At 31.8% G+C, this 20871-nt stretch overlaps 1 protein-coding gene across 1 annotated transcript; it reads right to left on the reverse strand.

Moving 5' to 3' along the window:
• LOC109717132 (verprolin-like) lies at nucleotides 999-1682 on the reverse strand. Its single transcript, XM_020242806.1, has one exon. The coding sequence runs from the start codon at nucleotides 1680-1682 to the stop codon at nucleotides 999-1001; it is 684 nt and encodes a 227-aa protein (XP_020098395.1).

Below are 20871 nucleotides of genomic sequence, written 5' to 3' on the forward strand. Positions count from 1 at the left end.
ATCATGCAACGACCCGACCCGCTAGCAATAATAACTCGTTGGGCCCAAACCATCGGCCCAAAATACTTAAGCCGGGTTATTATTACTAGTGTCTAAGTCTCTTATAAACCCAATGACAACTCCATTCCCATCCGATGTGGGATTATTGGGGTGTCACAGACTCCTCCCATTAAGACCCTGACGTCCTCGTCAGTCACACATACAGCCCAAGATCACCAGGCAATGTGAGACTTATCTCACTAGCCCGTCATCTAGACCCTGGCTCAGTCGAGACTCGCCACACATGTCCAGCTGGTGAGCCGGCTCTGATACCAAATGTAACGACCCATCCCACTAGCAATAATAACTCGTTGGGGCCAACCACAGCCCAAAATGCTTAAGCTCAGTTATTATTACTAGCGTGTAGGCCTCATATAAACTGATTGAAATCAGTATCCCATCCGATGTGGGACTATTGGGGGCGTTACAAACTCCCCCTGTTTAGACCCTAACGTCGTCGTCGGGTCCAAACCAGATCATAGACAGACAGACCGGGACCATTACCAGATGATGTGAGATTCTAGAGGAGGCTCCTACGGGTTCAAGAGGTGGATCCCACCAAACCCGTTGGTGTAGCACTTTGTCCCGCATAGCACTTAGTTCTCACACCTTCGGCTGGTATTCAGCTCTGATACCATATGCAACGACTCGACCCGCTAGCAACAATAACCCGTTGGGCCCAACCACCGGCCCAAAATGCTTAAGCCCAGTTATTATTACTAGCATGTAGTTCTCATATAAACTGATCGGAATCAGTATCCCATCCGATGTGGGACTATTGGGGACGTTACAAATTCCCCCTGTTTTAGACCCTCGTCGGGTCAAAATCAGATCATAGACAGACAGACCAGGACCATTACCAGGCGATGTGAGATTCTAGAGGTGGCTCCTACGGGTTCAAGAGGTAGCTCCCACCAAACCTGTTGGTGTAGCACTTTGTCCCGCATAGCACTTAGTTCTCACACTTTCGGCCGGTATTCGTCTCTGCCCTGAAGCATGAATGTCCCGAATCTGACTTTCTTTTCATCGGTGCACTGCATAGCCGTAAATGCTTTTTCCATCTCCTTGATCCAATTTTCCGCTTCATCCGGATTTGTAGCGCCTGAAATAGGTGGAGGAGCAGACTTCTTAAATTCATTAATGCTCCTCTCTCGAACTCTGGAACTTGACTCCGCGGCACTAGGAGCTGGACTTTGTTGTAAATTTTGTTGTTGAGTCTGAACTAGCCCGACCACAGCTTGTTTCAGGGTGGCGACTAGGGGATCCATTGTGGTGCTCTGCAGTAAAGTGGCGGAGTGGGTGGGAATAGTAGGTTGTGGCGGCGGAGGAACAAAACCAGAAGGTACAGTCAACGGCGGAAACGAAAAGGTAGTGGGAGCGGCCGTCGAAGGCATCCCAGTACTAAAAGTCTGCTGTAGAGGTGGAGCAAACGTTGAAGGGTTCGTTGGAGGTGCTATGGTTGACTGTAGCGAATTCTGAATAGTAGGCGGAACAATAGTATGAGGTGGAACAGCTGCCGAGGATGTGGTATTCAAAAGTGAAGCTAGGGTGGTGTTCAGATATGCATCTCCGGATCCGACTGGAGGTGGGTTCCTCGGTTGCTTGTTGTTGGTGTTGCCATGGCGGGACGGACGCACCACCATCTTAACAAGAGAGGGGATCACAAACATGTAAAGCAAGATGTTAACGAAAACTGTAAACAATAATCAAATAGGATCAAACACGCGCCTACTTTTACCCATCCTCACACGTCCTAATAAACTCTCACAGTCCTATACCTTAAAAGTTACAGTAGATCTTAAACCTTGTATTCTCTGATACTAATTGCAACGACCCGACCCGCTAGCAACAATAACTCGTTGGGCCCAACCACCGGCCCAAAATGCTTAAACCCAGTTATTATTACTAGCATGTAGGTCTCATATAAACTGATCGGAATCAGTATCCCATTCGATGTGGGACTATTGGGGACGTTACATATATATATATATATAGAGTCCAGCTATGGTGCTTGTAAAAGCACCAAGCACTTGGTGCTTGTAAGTTTTTTACCGTTAGATCTACTTCTCGGATCATTTTCAACCATTAGATTATACTATTCAACCAACCACTCACTCAACCCTAGGGGGCCCACATCATCCTAACCGCATATCTCTTAATCCAATGGCTAAAAACCTATAAGCACCAATAACTTGGTACTTTTAAAAGTATATGAGCTCAATTCTATATATATAGAGAGAGTTTGACTACTATACTATTTATAGTACTAAGTCCTTGGTACAATTGAGTTTTCTACCGTTAGATCTACCCTTTGATCATTTCCACCCGTTAGATTATACTATTAAACCAATCACTCACTCAACCCTAGAGGACCACTATCATCCTAACCGCACATCTTTTCATCCAACGGTCGAAAACTCAATAGCACGTACTAAGAGGTTGGTACTATTGATAGTATAGTAGCATAATTCTATATATATATATATATATATATATAATAAGAGTTCCGATCTAACTTTAATTCTAATTTTTCGTGACGGTTCTATCTCCGGAAATATGAAAATAGACTCAAAATTTGTTGCTCTTTTACAGATCATAAATGAGAATGAACCATAAGGAAAAATCATTGTCTACAATTCGTATTTAGAAATCGAAATCATACCAGAAGTACGGATTTAATTTTCATATGGTTTAACACATTCTTCTTAAGAAAAAATGTATAAAAGCTATCTAAATTATGAGCTATTTTAATTTTATTATTCAATTTTTTAATTTATTTGATTTGAATCAGTCAGTGGCACTATGACTTCAAAATTTGAATGTATAATCTATTTTTACAAATTTGTTAGTATAATTATGTAATTCTCGCAACTATAAATTTATTAAAGTAGGTAATTAACTTAACATTTAAAATTAAAGTACCATTGACTGACCAAATCAAACAAATTGAAAAGTTTTAATAGTAAAATTAAAATTTTGAAGAACTACGTAGCCAACTCAAAATGGTCCATAATTTAGATAAATTTTATAAATTTTTACCTTCTTCTTGAGAAAAGTTACTTGTTTAATATCCGTTCTAGAGAAATATCTTTACATGCAATCTAATGAACCTTCAAAGCAAATTAAAATTTATCTATTCTATGCTAATCTTGAAATATATATAGAGTGAGGCTACTATGCTATCGGAAGCACGGAGCCTTCCGNATATATATATATATATATATATTAAAATCAAGGCGAAAAGGAATTTAGCTTATTCTTCATTTTTTATTGTTGGAAGCGTGATTTGCTCTGATACCAATTGTCGAAACCGGTATTTGTGCTGATACCGATTATAACCCAGGATCTAAAGTCGAACAAAATAATATGGAGAAAAGATATTGGAGGAGAAAGAAGATAACTAAACAAATATTTTAGTAATAAAGAATAATTAATTATATCCTGGGCAACACCCATGCAGTCATGTCTACTGTAGCTTTTTCATCTTACTAATCTATGCCTAACTATATATATAGCTATTAAGTCATAACAGATGATAAATCCAACTTTTACTTTGGATAATTATAAATTCTAATCATAATCAATATAGAATTTGGATAAACTCTATCTCTAACTATTTTTTTAATTAAGTTTGGATTATTATTTCCAACATCCAGTCTTAATCCAAACTTTATTTTCAAGCCGCGAACTCTGTGAAACGTGCATTTGATTTTGCAATCTCTATCTCTTTGTCGCTATCATCATGTTCGAGTTGTGCATCATAACGCATGTCCAATGATATTGTCATGAGCAGAATCTTTACCATTTGTAGACGTGATTATCCATATCATTCTTAAAGATTTGTGAATTCTTGCAAATATTTTGAAAAACATGTAATTTTAGAAAGATTGGATCAATTTAAATGTTGTTATTTTGTCGTAATCGAGGAAAGTCTAATGGATATGGATATTTGTTCGGTGCATTGATTTCGATTTGTGCATTCTCGTGTGTTTTATGCTTTCGTAAATCTAATTTGTCATCTGCATTTTTTATCACATTAAAATAATGGTAAACTTCCTCTCTACTTTGCACTTTGCTGTATAATTTCTTAATCAATTGAAATTTTTTCAATCATATAATCATTAATTGTGAACTTTTTCGTTGGCCCGAATCGCATTGTTTTGATCATTAGCATATTCTTTACGAATCTGATCTTCTTTATGATTTTGATCAGAATTTTCTTTTTATTTTTTTTTTTTTGCAAATTGGGGCTTCTATATTTTCCCCATTGGATTGAATTTTTTCTTCTTCTTCTTAAATTTCATTCTCGTAATGCAAATTTTCTCCTCTAATTTTTAATAGCATTCTTCACACTTCTCATGTTGTCTTTGCTATTGAAATTTTTTCAACTAATGATAGATCCACTGTTTGAAAAATATATGATAGAGCTTCTCTATCTCTTTTTTAAAATTCTTTTTTACCAAATTCTTTCTCATAATTATTATTCTCCACTGCATCCCACAAATCTTAAGATTCTAAAAAATATTGAATGATGATTTTTTATCGTTTAACATTCATTCCATCGAACTTTGGTAAGTAAGGTTGAATAAACCAATTATCTAAATCCATAACAAAAACTTAATAATCCGAAAAATAAATTTCAGATTTGTATCTTTCTGTTTGGATGACATCCTTAATTCATCGAGATCTCGCCGAATTTTCTGTATTTCTACTTGCTTGCCTAGCCCTAATGGCTATCTGGTCAAGTCTCCTCGTATCTCTTCACGGGCTCTCCTCGCTCTGTTTTCGTCAAGTGTCACAACCACCTGCTGTCACGTGTTGTGCGGAGGCCAACTTTTTCAAAACGATTCCTTCGCTTTGGTTTCACCTGAACATCACCTTCATCGATCTGCTATAAGTCGCTTGACTTTGACATAGCTATCCGGTACATTAGTTCTATATTTTTTTCGAATATGCTGCCATCTGTTAAGAAGTCGCATGATACTTTGCAACTCTGATACCACTTATTGGAAGCGTGACTTACTCTGATACCAATTATCGAAATCGGTATTTATACTGCTACTGATTATATAATGCAAGATCTAAAATCGAACAAAATAATATGAAGAAAAAATATTGGAGGAGAAAGAAGTTAACTAAACAAATATTTTATTAATAAAAAATAATTAATTACATCCTAAGCAACATCTATGCAGTCAATTTTACTGTGCCTTCTTCGTCTTATTCATCAATGCCTAACTATATATATAGCTATCAAATCATAATAGATGATAAGTCTAATTTTTATTTTGAATAATTACAAATCCTAATCATAAATCAATGTAGAATTTGGATAAACTATATTTCTAACTAATTTTTAAATTAAGTTTGAATTATTATTTCCAACACTTACACTACGTAGGTGTTTTGTTCGGTGCGCATTTTGGAGCTTCATAAGTTCATCAATAAAATATGCCACTAATAAGGCTACTTAATTAGTAACTTCGCTTGCGAAGAAAGGTTAATAAAACTATTTGATAAATTTTCGGTGGTTATGCAACTCTAGACTTTACGAAAGAAAGGTCTAAACTTTTTATATATAGTATGTGTTTATCCCTTAATCCCAATATTATATGTTTCTATAAGTGACAAGGTACTATGACTAGACCTTCACAAGACACTCTTTCCATAAGAGCATGCATTTATACAAAAATTAGACAAAAGAGGCAAAGAAAGGCCTTTAATGCAAATCATACAAGTATAAATTGCTATTTGCTTCTCTGGCCATTATTATTGTCTACCATGCATGAAGCTTAAAAAGAAGAAAATGGCTTGTGATTGGTTGCATGTTTCCACTATTCATATAATTGGTCATTGCTTACAAGAACATCACTAGCTACATTTTCAGCAAAAGGGTTGTTCAAAAAAGGGGGGGAAAAAAAAAAGAGAACATGAGGAATTAAACAATTTATAATTCGGTTTCTTGCATAGATAATAGAGGCCTACTTTTTAAGAAATAAATTTGGTTTCTTGTGTTGTCGATCTCTTGATCATAACTTGTATTAGTGGATATACTTTTCTCCATCCATGAAAAATTTTATCCAGTCAAAAAAAATGGCCGCGCTTTCCGACATCGCAGGTGCCTAATCACCCAAAAAGTTTAGATTTAGTATATATAACGCATTATTTTGCAGTTAAATTCTTGTTAGATTAGAATGATGGATTAAATTCATAATAGTAAATCCAGTAGAATTGCATGTGCCTGGTTTGCTTGTACCTGGTGCATAGATGCATGGAAGAAAATTGCTAATGTCACACCCTGGGCCTACAGCGGAAATCTTCCGGGGACGTGCACAAACTCGACGAAGATAGAGTTTTCTATACCCACGAAGCGTCCAACAAAATCACTACAACAGAATTAGATTATAGGGACACATGTTTGGGACACTTTTGAGTAAGTGTCTCATTTATACTAAAATTTAAAAAAATATCTACTAATGCCTAAATATAAAGCTCAATCCAATAAAAAATAAAAGATTACTCTACTCAACCCACCACACTCAGTCTATTTGGCCCGATTACAAACTGAAAAAAAAAAAAAAGAAAAATCAATTACCATCTATAACCACGAAGCGTCCAACAAAATCAACATTAACAACTCCAGAGTCCACAACTAAACACAAAGTTAACAGGTTATTTGGTTTGTGGAAAAAAAAAAATTTCCAGTGTACAATTCCAGTGTACTACAGCTAAGGGGCTATATATTTGGTTTCACGTTTGAAACTGTGGAAAAAAGTTTTCAACAAAAGAGTTTTCAGCAAAAAAAAAAATTTTATACTCTTTATGTTTGGTTTGTGAAAAAAAAAAAATATTTTCCAACCACATTTGTTTGGTTTAAAGAAAACGATCAATAAAAACTAATTTTATATATATTTTTCCTATTATATTTCTTTTATGCTTTTTTTTTGAAAAATATATTACATGTTATTACATATTATAATTGCCCTACTACATATATTATTATTATTATTTTTGTAAATTAAACGCATTCTAAATAATATTACGTAATATATATNTATATATATATATATATATATATATATATATATATATTGTAAATAATATTATACAATATTTTGTATAAAAAATTATATATACATACATTTTATATAAAATATTGTATAAAAATAGTACAATACTATAATATATATCATATATGTATAGAGTTCACGTAGTATATTATTGATGGTATATGAATAGTGTTTACTATCTATTTTCTAATCATTCTTTGAATTATTACTGTTTCACCAACCCCCACTTAGGGGTGTCCATGGATTGGATTCGGGGCGGATTTTTAAAAACCCGAACTTGAACTAGACTCGAAACCCGAAACCCGAACCTAAACCCAACGGATTTTAAAAATCCATACCCGAACCTAAATCTGACCAAAAATCTAAAACCCGAACCCAAACCCGAAAATCCGAACCCAAAATAATTATTTCTCTTTTCAATATTTCAAAATATTATTACATTAAATCTAAATTTTTAAAATACAAATTCAAATATAACACAAAATTTTTATATACATATTATATATAATGTAAAATAAATTCGGGTTTGGTTCGAGCTCGGATCTGGTATAGTCAAAATCCATATATGAATTCATATCTATTGGGTTTTTGTTTTTAATATTCATATTTGAAACCATATCCGTTTAGCATCGAATAAATCCGCTACGTTCGGATTCGGGTTCGGATAAAATTTTGAATATAGTACCATTGACATCCCTACTGTGTGTGTACGTAGAGCTACTACGCTATCGAAAGTATAGAGAATTTGATGCTTTCGATTTTTTGACTCTTGGACCAAGAATTATCAGTTCGGATGACTACGATCCCCTCTAGGTTGAATAGTATCCTTAGGATTTAGTGGTCCCCACGGGGTAATACTATTAATCCAAAGATTAGAAATAATTAAAGGGGCTGATCTAAGGGCCAAAAAGTCAGAAGCACCAGATCTTCTATACTTTTGATAGCATATATAGTAGCTCTAATCTACACTCGGTGCTTCTAAAAGTATTCTAGCTCAATTTATATATATATATATATATATATATTATATATATATATATATATATATAGTAGGTCTGTGGTCTATTAGGAGCAGGAGGCCTTCGTGTTCCTAAGCCGTTTCAGACTATGGTGGAGCTTGCGATCGACGATCGACTCCGTTAGACTTGATCCTAGCGTATTTGAAATACTAAAAAATAAATTTATAATTTTCGATATCATTTACTTAGCGATCAAAAGGCTCAAAATGTTGTAACTCGTAACTGCCCACATCCCATCTTCCCATGTGTAACTAATTCCACCCTACCTTTCCTTCTCTCTTACCCAATTCTTTCTTTCACCTTGCTCTTCCAAAATTTTTTTTTATTCAATTTCAATTTTAAATTTAATTTTTTAATTAATTTTATAATAGAAAATTATTTTTTTATGTGAGTCATTTTTTCCTAAGTCGTAATTTTTCAATAAAGGAAAAAAAATTTATGTCAGACATTTTTATAAGTAATTTTCTCTATAAATTTATTTCTCAAATTATAATAATATATATAAATAATATATATATAATATATATTAATATATATAATATATATTATGGGAATAAGGCTGGAATACTATCAATAGCACCAAGCTATTGGTACTATTAGTTTTTTAGCCTTTGGATTGAGAAATGTGTGGTTAGGATGATGTGTGCCCCCTAGCGTTGAGTGGGTGGTTGGTTGAATAGTATAATCTAACGGATAAAAATAATAAAAGGGTTAAATCTAACGGTAGAAAACTCGATAGCACCAAACCTTTAGTGCTATCGATAGTATTCCAACCGGACTCTATATATATATATATATGAGTAATGTTTCTATACTTGTTATTTTTCGATACCGTTCATTCATTTTTATTCAACAGCTCAGATTTAATTTTTTAAAAATTGTGACCCGCAATAGTAGGTCATTTTGAGAAAGGTACCGATTACCAGGTACCCCAAAAAAAAAATATTTTGATCTTTTAATACATGAATAATTTAGTAATTAATTTTACCTTCATTATAAAATATAACATGAAACATTTATATATATTATATATAACGTAAAATAAATTCAGGTCCCAGTCGTTTCAGGTTCGGATCAAATACAATCAATATTCATACCCGAATTTAAATCCATCGGATTTTTATTTTTGATATCCATATTCAAAACTATATCCATGTAGCATAGGTAAATCCATTGCATTTGCTTTCAAGTTTGGATTTGGATTCAAATAAAATTATAGGTATCTGTATCCATTGACATTCGCAATCCACAGATAATTTGTTATTTCATATCCGTAATTCACAGATATTTCATTAAAACATATTACAACATATTAAAATACATTGAATTTAAATTTCTTTTACCTACATTCAAAATTTTTTAAAGTTTGTGATAAAAAATTAATATCTAAACTAGAGGAATTTAAAAGTTTCTTAAATAAATTAAATATGTTTTGTTTCATTTTAATTATACTTTGACATACTGCAACATTATCTTTCTTATGATCAGTAATCTGATACTAATTAATCATTTTTTAATCCAATATTTATCATCTGTTTTGATTCATTTGTATAGAGTTGTTTAAAATTTTCCTTTGTTTTCTCTAAATTTTTATGCGTTTGCTAAAGGTGCACAACGCGGGCACATTTGCTACTCTACCAATAAATGCGTGCTTTTTTTTAGTGAAGATAAGAAATGCAGGAAACCAGATATTTATGCATCCAACACTACAACATAATTAAGTTATAAGGATATATATTTGGGACATTTTTGTGTGTCCTATTTATGTCAAAACTTTTTAAAAAAATCTATTAAGGCCTAAATATAAACCTCAATCAAACCAAAAGTAAGAGGTTACTCTACTCAACCCACCCTACCCAGCCCATTTAGCCCAATTGCAAACAGAAAAGAAAAAAAAAAAATCGATCACCATCTCCCCCTTCTCCTCTTACTCAATTCACTGAAACCTTAGACGAAGAGCTCTTCGCTTTCCTTCTCTTTCGCCATCGCAGCCAACGAGTTAGAGTTCCGACGGCTGCTAAATGCTTAAATAAGTGTTGGTAAATTAACAACATTCTTTTTAGATTATACCGACACTCTTAAACTGTCACTATATACCTAGCGACCCCACATATAACAACACTTTTTAAAAGTATCAGTAATTTAGCCAGCAGTACTTTTTTGACCTGTACCGATATTTAAAAGTGTCGCTATATATCGTTTTTGTTGTAGTGCAAAGAAGATCTTAAGTCCGTGACAGAACAGGGGGATCGTCAACCTAGCTCAAGATGGAATGGCAACATAAATAGTACTCGTAGCTCGCAATTGCTTGTACAAATTAATGTATACATGCACGTGATCTCTATAGCTAATGACCCTTTTTAGGCTAATATTGTATCTAAATCTTTGCTTAACTGGATTTCAACTGTATGAAAAAAAAAAAAAACAAACAAAATGGCAACAAGTTAATTATAATTGCATCCTTAGGCTTGGTTGTTCATTGACAAAATATAATTAAGAACCAAATTAGCCTAGAAGAGCTAGCTAGAGAAGTAAACAAGTGAAGAGCATGCACTATGGATAATGATGGAATAATAGCTTGACGTGCACTTTGCTTAATATGGCGCCGCAGTGAGACATGGCATGCAGGAAAAGGAAATGAAGATTAAGGGATACATTAGTGGCCACTAGGATGGAGATTCTTTGGAGCAATTATTGATCCATTGCACTTAGGCATGTTTGGTTCGTCCATTTTTCATGCTTGAAATCGGAATCGGAATAGACGAATCCGTTTGTCCGTATTTGGTATGCAAGATTTCATTCCGATTTCGATTTCCGGGTGATCCGGGTGAATGAGAATCTCCTAATTACCCTTTTTTTCAATCCAGCTTAGAAGATCATATTGAAAATTGAATTCGAGCGGAATGATTTGTTCGAATTAAATTTAACTTTTTTAAGCTTATTTTTTAAACATAAGTTTAAGTTTATAAATTATATTTATAAATTTTAGTTTTAATTTGAATTTAAATTAAAAATTAAAATTCAATCAAATATTTCGAACCTAATTCATAAATTTAAATTTAATTTAAAATCTAAAGTTTTAATTAAATTTTATTTAAAATTTAAATTTAAAAAAATTATGGATTCAAATTGAATTTTAAATTATAATTTTAAGTTTGGATTTGAATAAATCGAAATTTACTTTTATATTTTGAATTATCCTTTCAATTGCAAATTTTAATTTTTTTTAGAAAATATATTTAAAATTTTGACATCATCTTAAAATTTTAACGTAAATTTTTAATATTTAATTTTCAGTTTGAATTTAAACTAATATATTATAAGGATAAAATTGACATATTAATTTGATTACGTTTCTGATATCTATCTGAACCAAACACCGACAATGAAAAGATTCATTTCGATTCCAATTCAGGTGGTGAACCAAACAGAATGAGGTAATAAATTATTCCGATTCTAATTTCAGTTTATTCTTATTTTGATTTCGATACCGATTTCAATTTCGAACCAAACACACTAAGTAATCTTATACATCGCAGCTACAAAACCCTATGATAGAGTCCTCAAAATAAGCATTTAATTTGTTGGTTCTATTCTATAATATTCAGAGGACCTGGATATCAAGTGTTATAAATTTGGATACATTTTTTTTTTTGCAAATCAAATAATGTCACAGGAGTAGTTTGGAATTATAATGTCTAAACAGATATATTTTCATGTTTTCAATGGCCCCACAAATTTGAAACATAAAGATTTTTTCTCCAATACTATAAAACGACGACAATGAAAATCATGCCATCATTATTTCCTAGCACTGGAGAGGAAAGCCCAAAAAATGCTTTCAATCTTCTTTTAGCTTTACAAACTATGCAAATTAGTGCTTTTGGTAAAAAAAAAAAAAAAAAAAAAAAAACATTTTGTCAATACAGTCACTCACGCGCATTTTTGGTCATCAAACTATAAAGGCACATGATGCTATAATCCTCAAACTTTAAAGAGTTATTTGATTGCATATAGTTGCAGCTGTACTGTAGCTATAACTGCATATAAGTACAAATTCGGTATTTAGTTTGATATATTTAACTTCAACTATTACAGTAAAAATTACGCCCAAATTGACTACAGTTCCAACTGTAACAGTTGAAGAAAGTAACTTTAAGCAAAAAGTAAGCTTTCCTTCTTAAATATTCTTTCAATAAAAAATAAAAAAAATTCTACTTTGGAGGCAATATTACCACCATATATATAAAATGATAAAATTTTAAAATTCATTTCTCAACTGCATACAACCAAACAAATTATTTATAGTTGCAGCGCTTTCTATTACATCATATCAAATATGATACATGTAGTTGCAACTGCTGCAGTACCAACTGCATGCATTTTCAAGTACACTGCATTTGTAATTACATTTAATCAAACTGTCCCTAAATCATTGTGATTTTTAACTCAAACTATGAAGCACGTATTTTAGTCCTTAAACTTTAATTAGTTGTAATTTTTTATTCAAATTATGAGTTACATGATTTTTTTAGTTCTCAAACTTTCTAAATTGTGACAACATCCTCCTTGATGATGTAATAATAATTAAAATACAAATTTATTTAGATATTAGTAATTCGTTAATATTTATTTTAAAAAAATTGAAAAATTCCAGAACTAATATGTCACATATTCTTTAGTTTGAGTAAAAAATTGTAACTAATTAAAGTTTAATAAGAGCTACAGTGTCACACAGCTCATAATTCAAGTCAGAAATTACAACGAATTAAAGTTTGAAAACTAAATTGTCATACGTGGGAACACTGAGTGTAGCCCACTTAAAAGGCTAGGTCTCTATAAATACAGATAGAAGTGTGATACTCTCAAGTACACACATATTCACCTGCTCAAATAGCACAGCAACTATGGCGATTCGCGTCGAATTGCTGCTCATTTTGACGATCGTAACATTCGAGCTCGTCGCGACGGAAGCCCGCGTAAGAGCCCGTGAAATGGCGTCCTGCGAACATTCGACCGACGGAGCGGGCGGCGGCGGCAGAGTCCAGGCACTGCAGGCCCGGCTACGGACGGATGAACGGCGAGGGAGGAGGAATCTGATGAATTATGACAGTAAGAGGGAAGTCCCAGGTGGGCCTGACCCTGGACATCATCGTTAGTTCACAGCATGTATGTAAGATTTAGAGGTTAAGGGGCTGTTTGGTCTCTCGAAAAAGTATGAAAAAAATTTAAAAAAAAAATTATGTTTCATCTTAAAAAAAAAAAAAAAAAAGTTTTTGTCCTTTTGGTTTAGGAAAAACAACTTTTTTGAAAATTTTCTTTTCAGATTTTATGAAAAACTAATATTTTTATTTTTCTAAAAAAAATGAAAAATATTAATTTGCCGAGCAATTTGGAAAACAAATTTTCGAAAAAACTAATTTTTTTGAAACCAAAAGGATGGAAAAATAAAAAAGAGATTTTTCATGGTAATGCTTTTCTCGAAAAAAAAAAATTCCATACTTTTCCGACAAACCAGACACCCCCTTAAGTATTGTGTGATTTTGATTAATTATATGAGACTTACCTGCACTGCACTTTGTATTATTTGTACTTTTTAGATAACTTCTGAAATATAGGTCTTTTTGATTTAGATATCCAACCTTTCAAATTTTAATTTTATTATCTGACCTTTTAATTTATTTGATTTGAGTAAATCAATGGCACTTTGAATTCAAATTTTGAATGGGTTGATTATCCTCACAGGATTAGTTAGTACACTCCATGCGATTCTCACAACTATAAATTCTGTAAAATAAATAATGAACTTAAATTTTGAAGTCAAAGAATCGTTGTAATAACTCAAATCAAACAAATTGAAAGATTGGACAGCAAAACTAAAATTTTAAAAGTTCGGATAGCTGATTCAAAATTGTCTATAAGTCAGATAAGTTTTGTAAGTTCTTACTTTTTGAAAAATTTTTTAAAAAAAAGAAAGCAACTAAATTTTCTTTTGGTTACACGCCTTGCATCTTTTGCCTTGGGTTTTAAATGACAAATTGATGGTTTATTATGCATGAGCATTTACTATGTACCCTGAAAATCAGTACACCTTAGCTAGTTAACTGGGGCATGAATCTTTATAACGAAACAGAAGTGGTGATGATGTTTGAGATTAGCTTTATAAATTTCAGATGACCTATCTACAACAGGCATATAAGGTAGTCAGGGTCTTGTACAATTAGTTCTCATTTTTCTTCAAAAAGATAGTTATTTTTGTGATTAATTGGTCGTGCCTATTAAATATAAAAATATTTAAACACCGTTCTCTAACAGCTTAAGCTTTTAGAGTACAAGAGTACAACGGTTGTTTCACATGGTATCAGAGCAGGAGGTCCTGAGTTCGAGTTACGCCAGACTCCTAACATATTAATTTTCCTTCCATTTAATTCAAGCCCACGTCATGGGCCGATTAAAAAGTCTCGAAACACCGTTCTCTAACAGCTTAAGCTTTTATAGTAGGTTGTTTCACAGTGCCACACCTATGTTATGATCGTTAGACACATCACTGCAGGAGCATGTTATTTATTTAGGTTTAAAGCAGAATATAAGTTAAAAAATTTGAGGTCATGTGGTTTTCGAGTAGGATTGTCATTAATCAGACTGAGAAGTGTAAATGGGCTAAACCATGTTGTTTACTTGAACTCAGTTGAAAAAAAAAGAAAAAAAGAAAAGATAGATATTTCATGACAGATTTTGTCAGGCTTGGTCCGGCCCGGTCTAGTCTGGCCTGTAAAAAAACTGGGCCGATCAAGCTGGCCAATTTGGATAAATAGGATAAATTATTGTCTACATTCTATGTATGGAGTTGAGCTCATGTATTTTTAAAATCACGGAACTATTTATGCTTGTGACTTTTTAGTTATTGGATCTTAACGGTGTGTCCCATTAAATTTTCTTTACTAATGCAGTATGAATTTTAAAGCGATTTGATAGCTAAAAAATTATAGGTACGTTGAACTTCTATGCTTTTAATAGTGAAGGAGCTCAACTCCCTGGGCGTGTTTGGTTCGAAATCCGAATCGGAATCAGAATCAGAATCGAAATAAGCTGAAATCGGAATCGGAATAACTCATAATCTAATTCTATTTGGTTCATCACCTGAATCGGAATCGGAATAAATCATTACTATTATTGGTGTTTGGTTCAAGTAGATATTAAAAATATAATTAAATTAATATACTAACTTTATCTTTATAATATATTAATTTAAATTCAAATTGAAAATTAAATATTAAAAATTTACATCAAAATTTTGAAATAATGTCAAAATTTTAAATTTATTTTTTTTAAAAAAATTAAACTTTGAAGTTGAGTGGATAGTTCAAAATATAAAACTAAATTTCGATTTATTCAAATTTAAACTTAAAATTATAATTTTAATTTTAATTTGAATCCATAAATTTAATTTAAGTTTTAAATAAAATTTGAATAAAACTTTATATAAATTAAAATGTAATTTAAAGTCAAATTCATATGTTAGATTCGAAATACTTGATTAAATTTTAATTTTTAATTCAAGTTCAAATTAAAATTAAAATTTATAAATTTAATTTATAAATTTAAACTCATGTTTTAATTAAAAAAAGTTGAAAAAATAAATCTAATCCGAATAAATATCCATTCCGTTCGGATTCAACTTCCAATCTGGTCTCCTTGGCCGGATTGGAAAAAGAGGTGATTGAGGGATTCCCATTCCACTCAGAAATCGGAATCGGAATGGAACTCCCGCTTACCAAACACCCACAAACAGATTCGCTCATTCCGATTCTGATTCTAGGGTAAAACAGAAACGAACCAAACATGCCCCATATGTATGCATTACATACACTGCACCTCTAAAACCCTATGATGAGTAACTCTCATTATATGTATATTTTATAGCATTTAGAAGACCTGGATATCAAAAATAATAATTTAGGCATCGATTTTATATTGATATGTTGATTATTGGGAGTACTTTACAGGAATTTTTTATAAAATTATTTTGTGAAAATTTAAAATTTGCAAAATGACCCTGTCAAAATTTTATTTAGAAAACTAAACCTCCTTTCGCCACGTCAGAGCCATAGCAGAATTTCTTTTAAAGACGGTAAATCGTTCCCCGCTTTCTCCTATTTCTTTTAAAGGTGGTGAATCGTTCCCCGCTTTCCGCTTTCTTTTTTTTTTTAAAGACAGTAAATCGTTCGCCGCATTCATTAAAATTGTGCGTGGATTATATAAGAAATAGATAAAAGTGAGATTGTTAGGATTATATGCGAATCATTAGAATTTTTATTTGATTATTAGGATTATATGGATAGATTATTAAGATTTTCAGGCTGTTAAGATTATATGAAATTATATGGATAAATTATTATGATTTAAAGGTTGTTAAGATTATATGTGATTTGTTAAAATTTTTATGTGGTTGTTAGAATTATATATGGGATATAGAAAGAAACAGTAAGTGAAAGGCGGTGAATCACCGCCTTTAAAAGAAATGGGAGAAAGCAGGAAACGATTCGCCGCCTTTAAAAGAAATGGAAGAAAGCGGGGAACGATTTACTGCCTTTAAAAGAAATTCTGACATGGCACCGACGTGGCGAAAGGAGAATTAGTTTTCCAAATAAAATTTTGAGAGGGTTATTTCGTAAATTTTAAAATTCTAGAGGGTTGTTTTATAAAAAAGTCCTACTTTACATGTTGAAAAAAAAACTAGAAGAAATTGCATAGATAATTCTACGGCGTAGTGATGTTGCATATTAATTAACACCCTTTAAATGATGCATGAATGTTTTGTTTGGTGTATCCTTATAATTCATTTAAAAAGTTTGAAAATTTAGTAGATAAGTAGTGAGATCAAATATTTAGAATTGGATATTATATTCAGCTATTTAAGTTATTTTTTCAGAAACGATAAGTCATCTCGTAAATGATATATAACTATCTTATCAAATTCTGAATATCAAAATTTTTGAAGAAGCAAAAATCAAACTTTTTTTACAATCATATTAGAAAATTCTTATGCTGAATGAATCATCTTATGATAACTTATCCAAACTACCAAACAGTACCTAAGTACATGTTTGGTATTCACAATTGGATTGGAAGAATAACACACAAGGATTGAATAGGATTGGGAGTAGGATTGGATTGAACAAATGATAATCCAATCTAATACTTGATGCGTTTGGAATAGCATATAAATTGGATTATTTAATAAAAATTCAAATTTATAACTAAAATCGAATTCGTAATTTAATTTTTAATTTGAATTGAGATACTTAAATTCAAAATCAAAATTTTCGTAGAAGTTAAAAAGTCAAAATCTGAAATTAAACTTGAATTCAAATAATTTTAATTTTGTTTGATTTATCACTCTATTTGGAGTGGGTTGGGACGAGAGCGAATATTTTGCAGATCGGGATAGATCATACGAAGGAAATAGCATATCAGCAAAAATTCAAGATAAATATTTTTTTTATTTGTAGTTCTCACTTATCATCTCACTCGGAATGGATCGGAATGAAAAGCACTAGCAATCCAAAACCATTTGCATCCCTATCTACTAAGAATGTCAATAGGTACAAATACCAAAATTTTATTCGAACCCGAATCAAACCGGGACAAGTTTATTTGATACTAAATGGATATGATTTTAGAGAGACGGATATAAAGAACGAAAACCAGACGGATTTGGATCAAATATGGATTTTGTCCCTACCGGACCCAAACTCAAGCCCAAATTGATTTTACATTATTATAGAGTGGAGTCCAGCTATTATACTATCGATAGCACCAAGCGCCCGTGCTATCGAGTTTTTCGTTGTTAGATCTATCTCTTTGACCATTTTCACCCGTTAGATCATACTATTCAATCAACCGCTTACTCAATCCTATGAGATCACTATCATTCTAATCGCACATTCCTTCATTTAAAGGCCGAAAATCTAATAGCACGAATGACTTCGTCCTATTAATACTATAGCGTATATGAATGTTCAATGTTATAATTTTACTTTGTATTTTAAACTTTGAAATTTTAATATAACATGTTCTGAAGTATAATAAAGATAAAAAATTATTTCAATTCAAATTTTTAGGTTTAGATTCTGATTTCGAATTATTGATCAGATTTGAGTTTGGCTATAAATTTTTAAAACCTACCCGAATTTAAATTGGGATTCGGATTTCGGATTCTGATTATGAAAAATCCGCAATCGGATCCATCGACATCCCTACTACCTGCACCTACCTAGAAAGTAAAGAAAAAGCTTCTGTACTCTCGGTCGATCTTATCCCCCACCGACCCACGAGAGAAATAAAGAAAGTCTCCGAAGATCTGCGAACTCAAACTCCCTACAACCACCAATGTCTATTTTTTCTCCAACCCGGTCTCGTGTCACTTCTTCATTGGCTAATCATAAAATTTTCAACCCACTCAAAATACGCCACGTAACCAAAGTTGGCACGTCGTACAAACCGACGTGCATAATATCCGACCACTTTTCTGTCCCACGTTATCATCGCTTTCAACTGTTCCTCTGCACGGCTTTACATCAACAGTAACTGCTGTTGAAATTTAGTGAATTTACTATTTTACCCTCCCAACAACTAGAATTTCTGCACGAGTATGATGACGTCATATGTCTATTTCCATAAATTCGTACGAAGCCACAATTTATTGGGACGAACCCGCGAGCCGTTGGACCGAGGTTTGGTTTCGTGACTTTGCCTCGGAGTCGTCACGTTTTTTCTTATTGTGCTAAATTCATTGGATAGTCCCTGTACTATTCTCATATTGCTGAACAGCCGTTGCAAACAAATATTTTTAAAATTACACTTTTTTACGATTTAAGTTTATAATTATTTATAAAATTTTAAATTCTAATTATTTATAAATATTTTTTTCTAAATAAAAATTGAATAATATTATATGGCCATTGGCCATTGGCCCGAGATTTTGTTTCATCAGTTTGCCTCCAAGTCATCAAGCTTTTTATTAGTGTGAAAAATGCATTAGATAGTCCTTTTACTATGCACGTATTGCGGCGCAGTTTTTTTTTTTTTATTCATATTTTTATTGTGTGAATTGCATTAGATAGCCCTTCTATTATTGAATTGCGCACGAGTATCTTAACAATTTTATTTTAAAAAAAATAAAAAAACTTTTAAAAAATATTATTCTAATTATAAATATTTATAGAAAAAATTTTGCAGGTCATCCGTATATCTACCCATCTATTTCTGGGTGTGTATGGATAAAAATGTGGGCTCTCGAAAAATTTATAGATAAATTTTATCCGTGCTCCGCATGATCCTCAGGTATAATGACCGGTTCGCGAGTTGCGCGACCCGCCTGCTGATCGCGCATCTTGCTCATTTATTAGGTCTAAATGTTTTTTTTTTTAATTTCATTTTCATAATAGTTTAAATTTTAATTATAAATAATATAATAATTATTTTAAATAAAGATTATAACATGCCAACAATTGGACTTCCCATTTAGAAAAAAAAAAACAAGTTGTGATTTCAACTTTCATATATTATTATATAAATAGATAAAGATTAAAAAGCCTATTTTTTTATATATATTACATTTTAGTTCTTGAGGATCAAAAAATAAACTACTTTTACCTTACAAAATAACCAGTTTATCTCTTGTTAGTGCAACTCATTTATTTCGGTTCATAATTATTACTTCACATACGGTAAAATATTATTTTTTTATTCGTAATAAAAATTAAGAGCATCTAAATTGTGAAATATGAAAAAAATATTATTATTATTAAAATATTAAAGTAAATAATATAGAGACGCGGCAATTGCGCAGCAGTTTGGTAGTGTCCATAGATTTTACTCTTTTCCTTAGGCAAAACTAGGGGTGGCTAATCAGCTCGCTGTTCGGAGCCAGCTCCGTGTTCGGTGGCTTGATATGAGCTTGAGATCGAATCGTTTGTTTAGTAAACGAGCCGAACATGAGCCGAATTTTTCGCTCGTTTATTAAACGAGCCGAACACAAGCTGGGGTCAGCTCACTCGTTATTTAGCTCGATAACAGCTCGAATACATATATTTTATATTTATATAATTTATTTAATATATATTTATATATAAATAAATAATTATATATATAATATATATATTTATTATTTAATTTTTAGCAAAATAAAAATATAAGGAGCTTAATTATATAAAAAAACATTTATATATAAAGTTTCAACTAGTAGATCAAAATTTAATGGATAAGATTTTATAAATTTATTTTTTATATATATTCAATCTAATCTTTTTAACTTATTATTCGTTGGCCAGGTCGTGAGCCAACTCGTGTTCGGCTCGTTTATTAACGAACCGAACACGAACTGAATTTTTTGGCTCGATACTTTAACGAATCAGCTCGTGTTCGGCTCATTTATTAAACGAGCGAACACGAGCCGACCCTAGTTCGCTCGTGTTCGGCTTGTTTACACCCTTAGCAAAACTGTATAAAAGTTGCATCAAGGCCCACTTTTTACTATTTATGAAATAGGCCCTCTTATAATTTTTTCATTTGAGAAACTTAGTTTGTACAATAAAAATTTTGGTAAATTCAAAAGCTAATTTATTTTTTAATAATTAACTATTCAATTCTATAAAGTAATCTAGACTTTTGATAAGATTATTGATTAATTTGATCAAAATTTTTTTATTTTTTGCTAAAATTTTAATTTTTGTTTAGAA

The sequence above is a fragment of the Ananas comosus genome, linkage group 11, assembly GCF_001540865.1.
Source record: "Ananas comosus cultivar F153 linkage group 11, ASM154086v1, whole genome shotgun sequence".
Taxonomy (NCBI): domain Eukaryota; kingdom Viridiplantae; phylum Streptophyta; class Magnoliopsida; order Poales; family Bromeliaceae; genus Ananas; species Ananas comosus.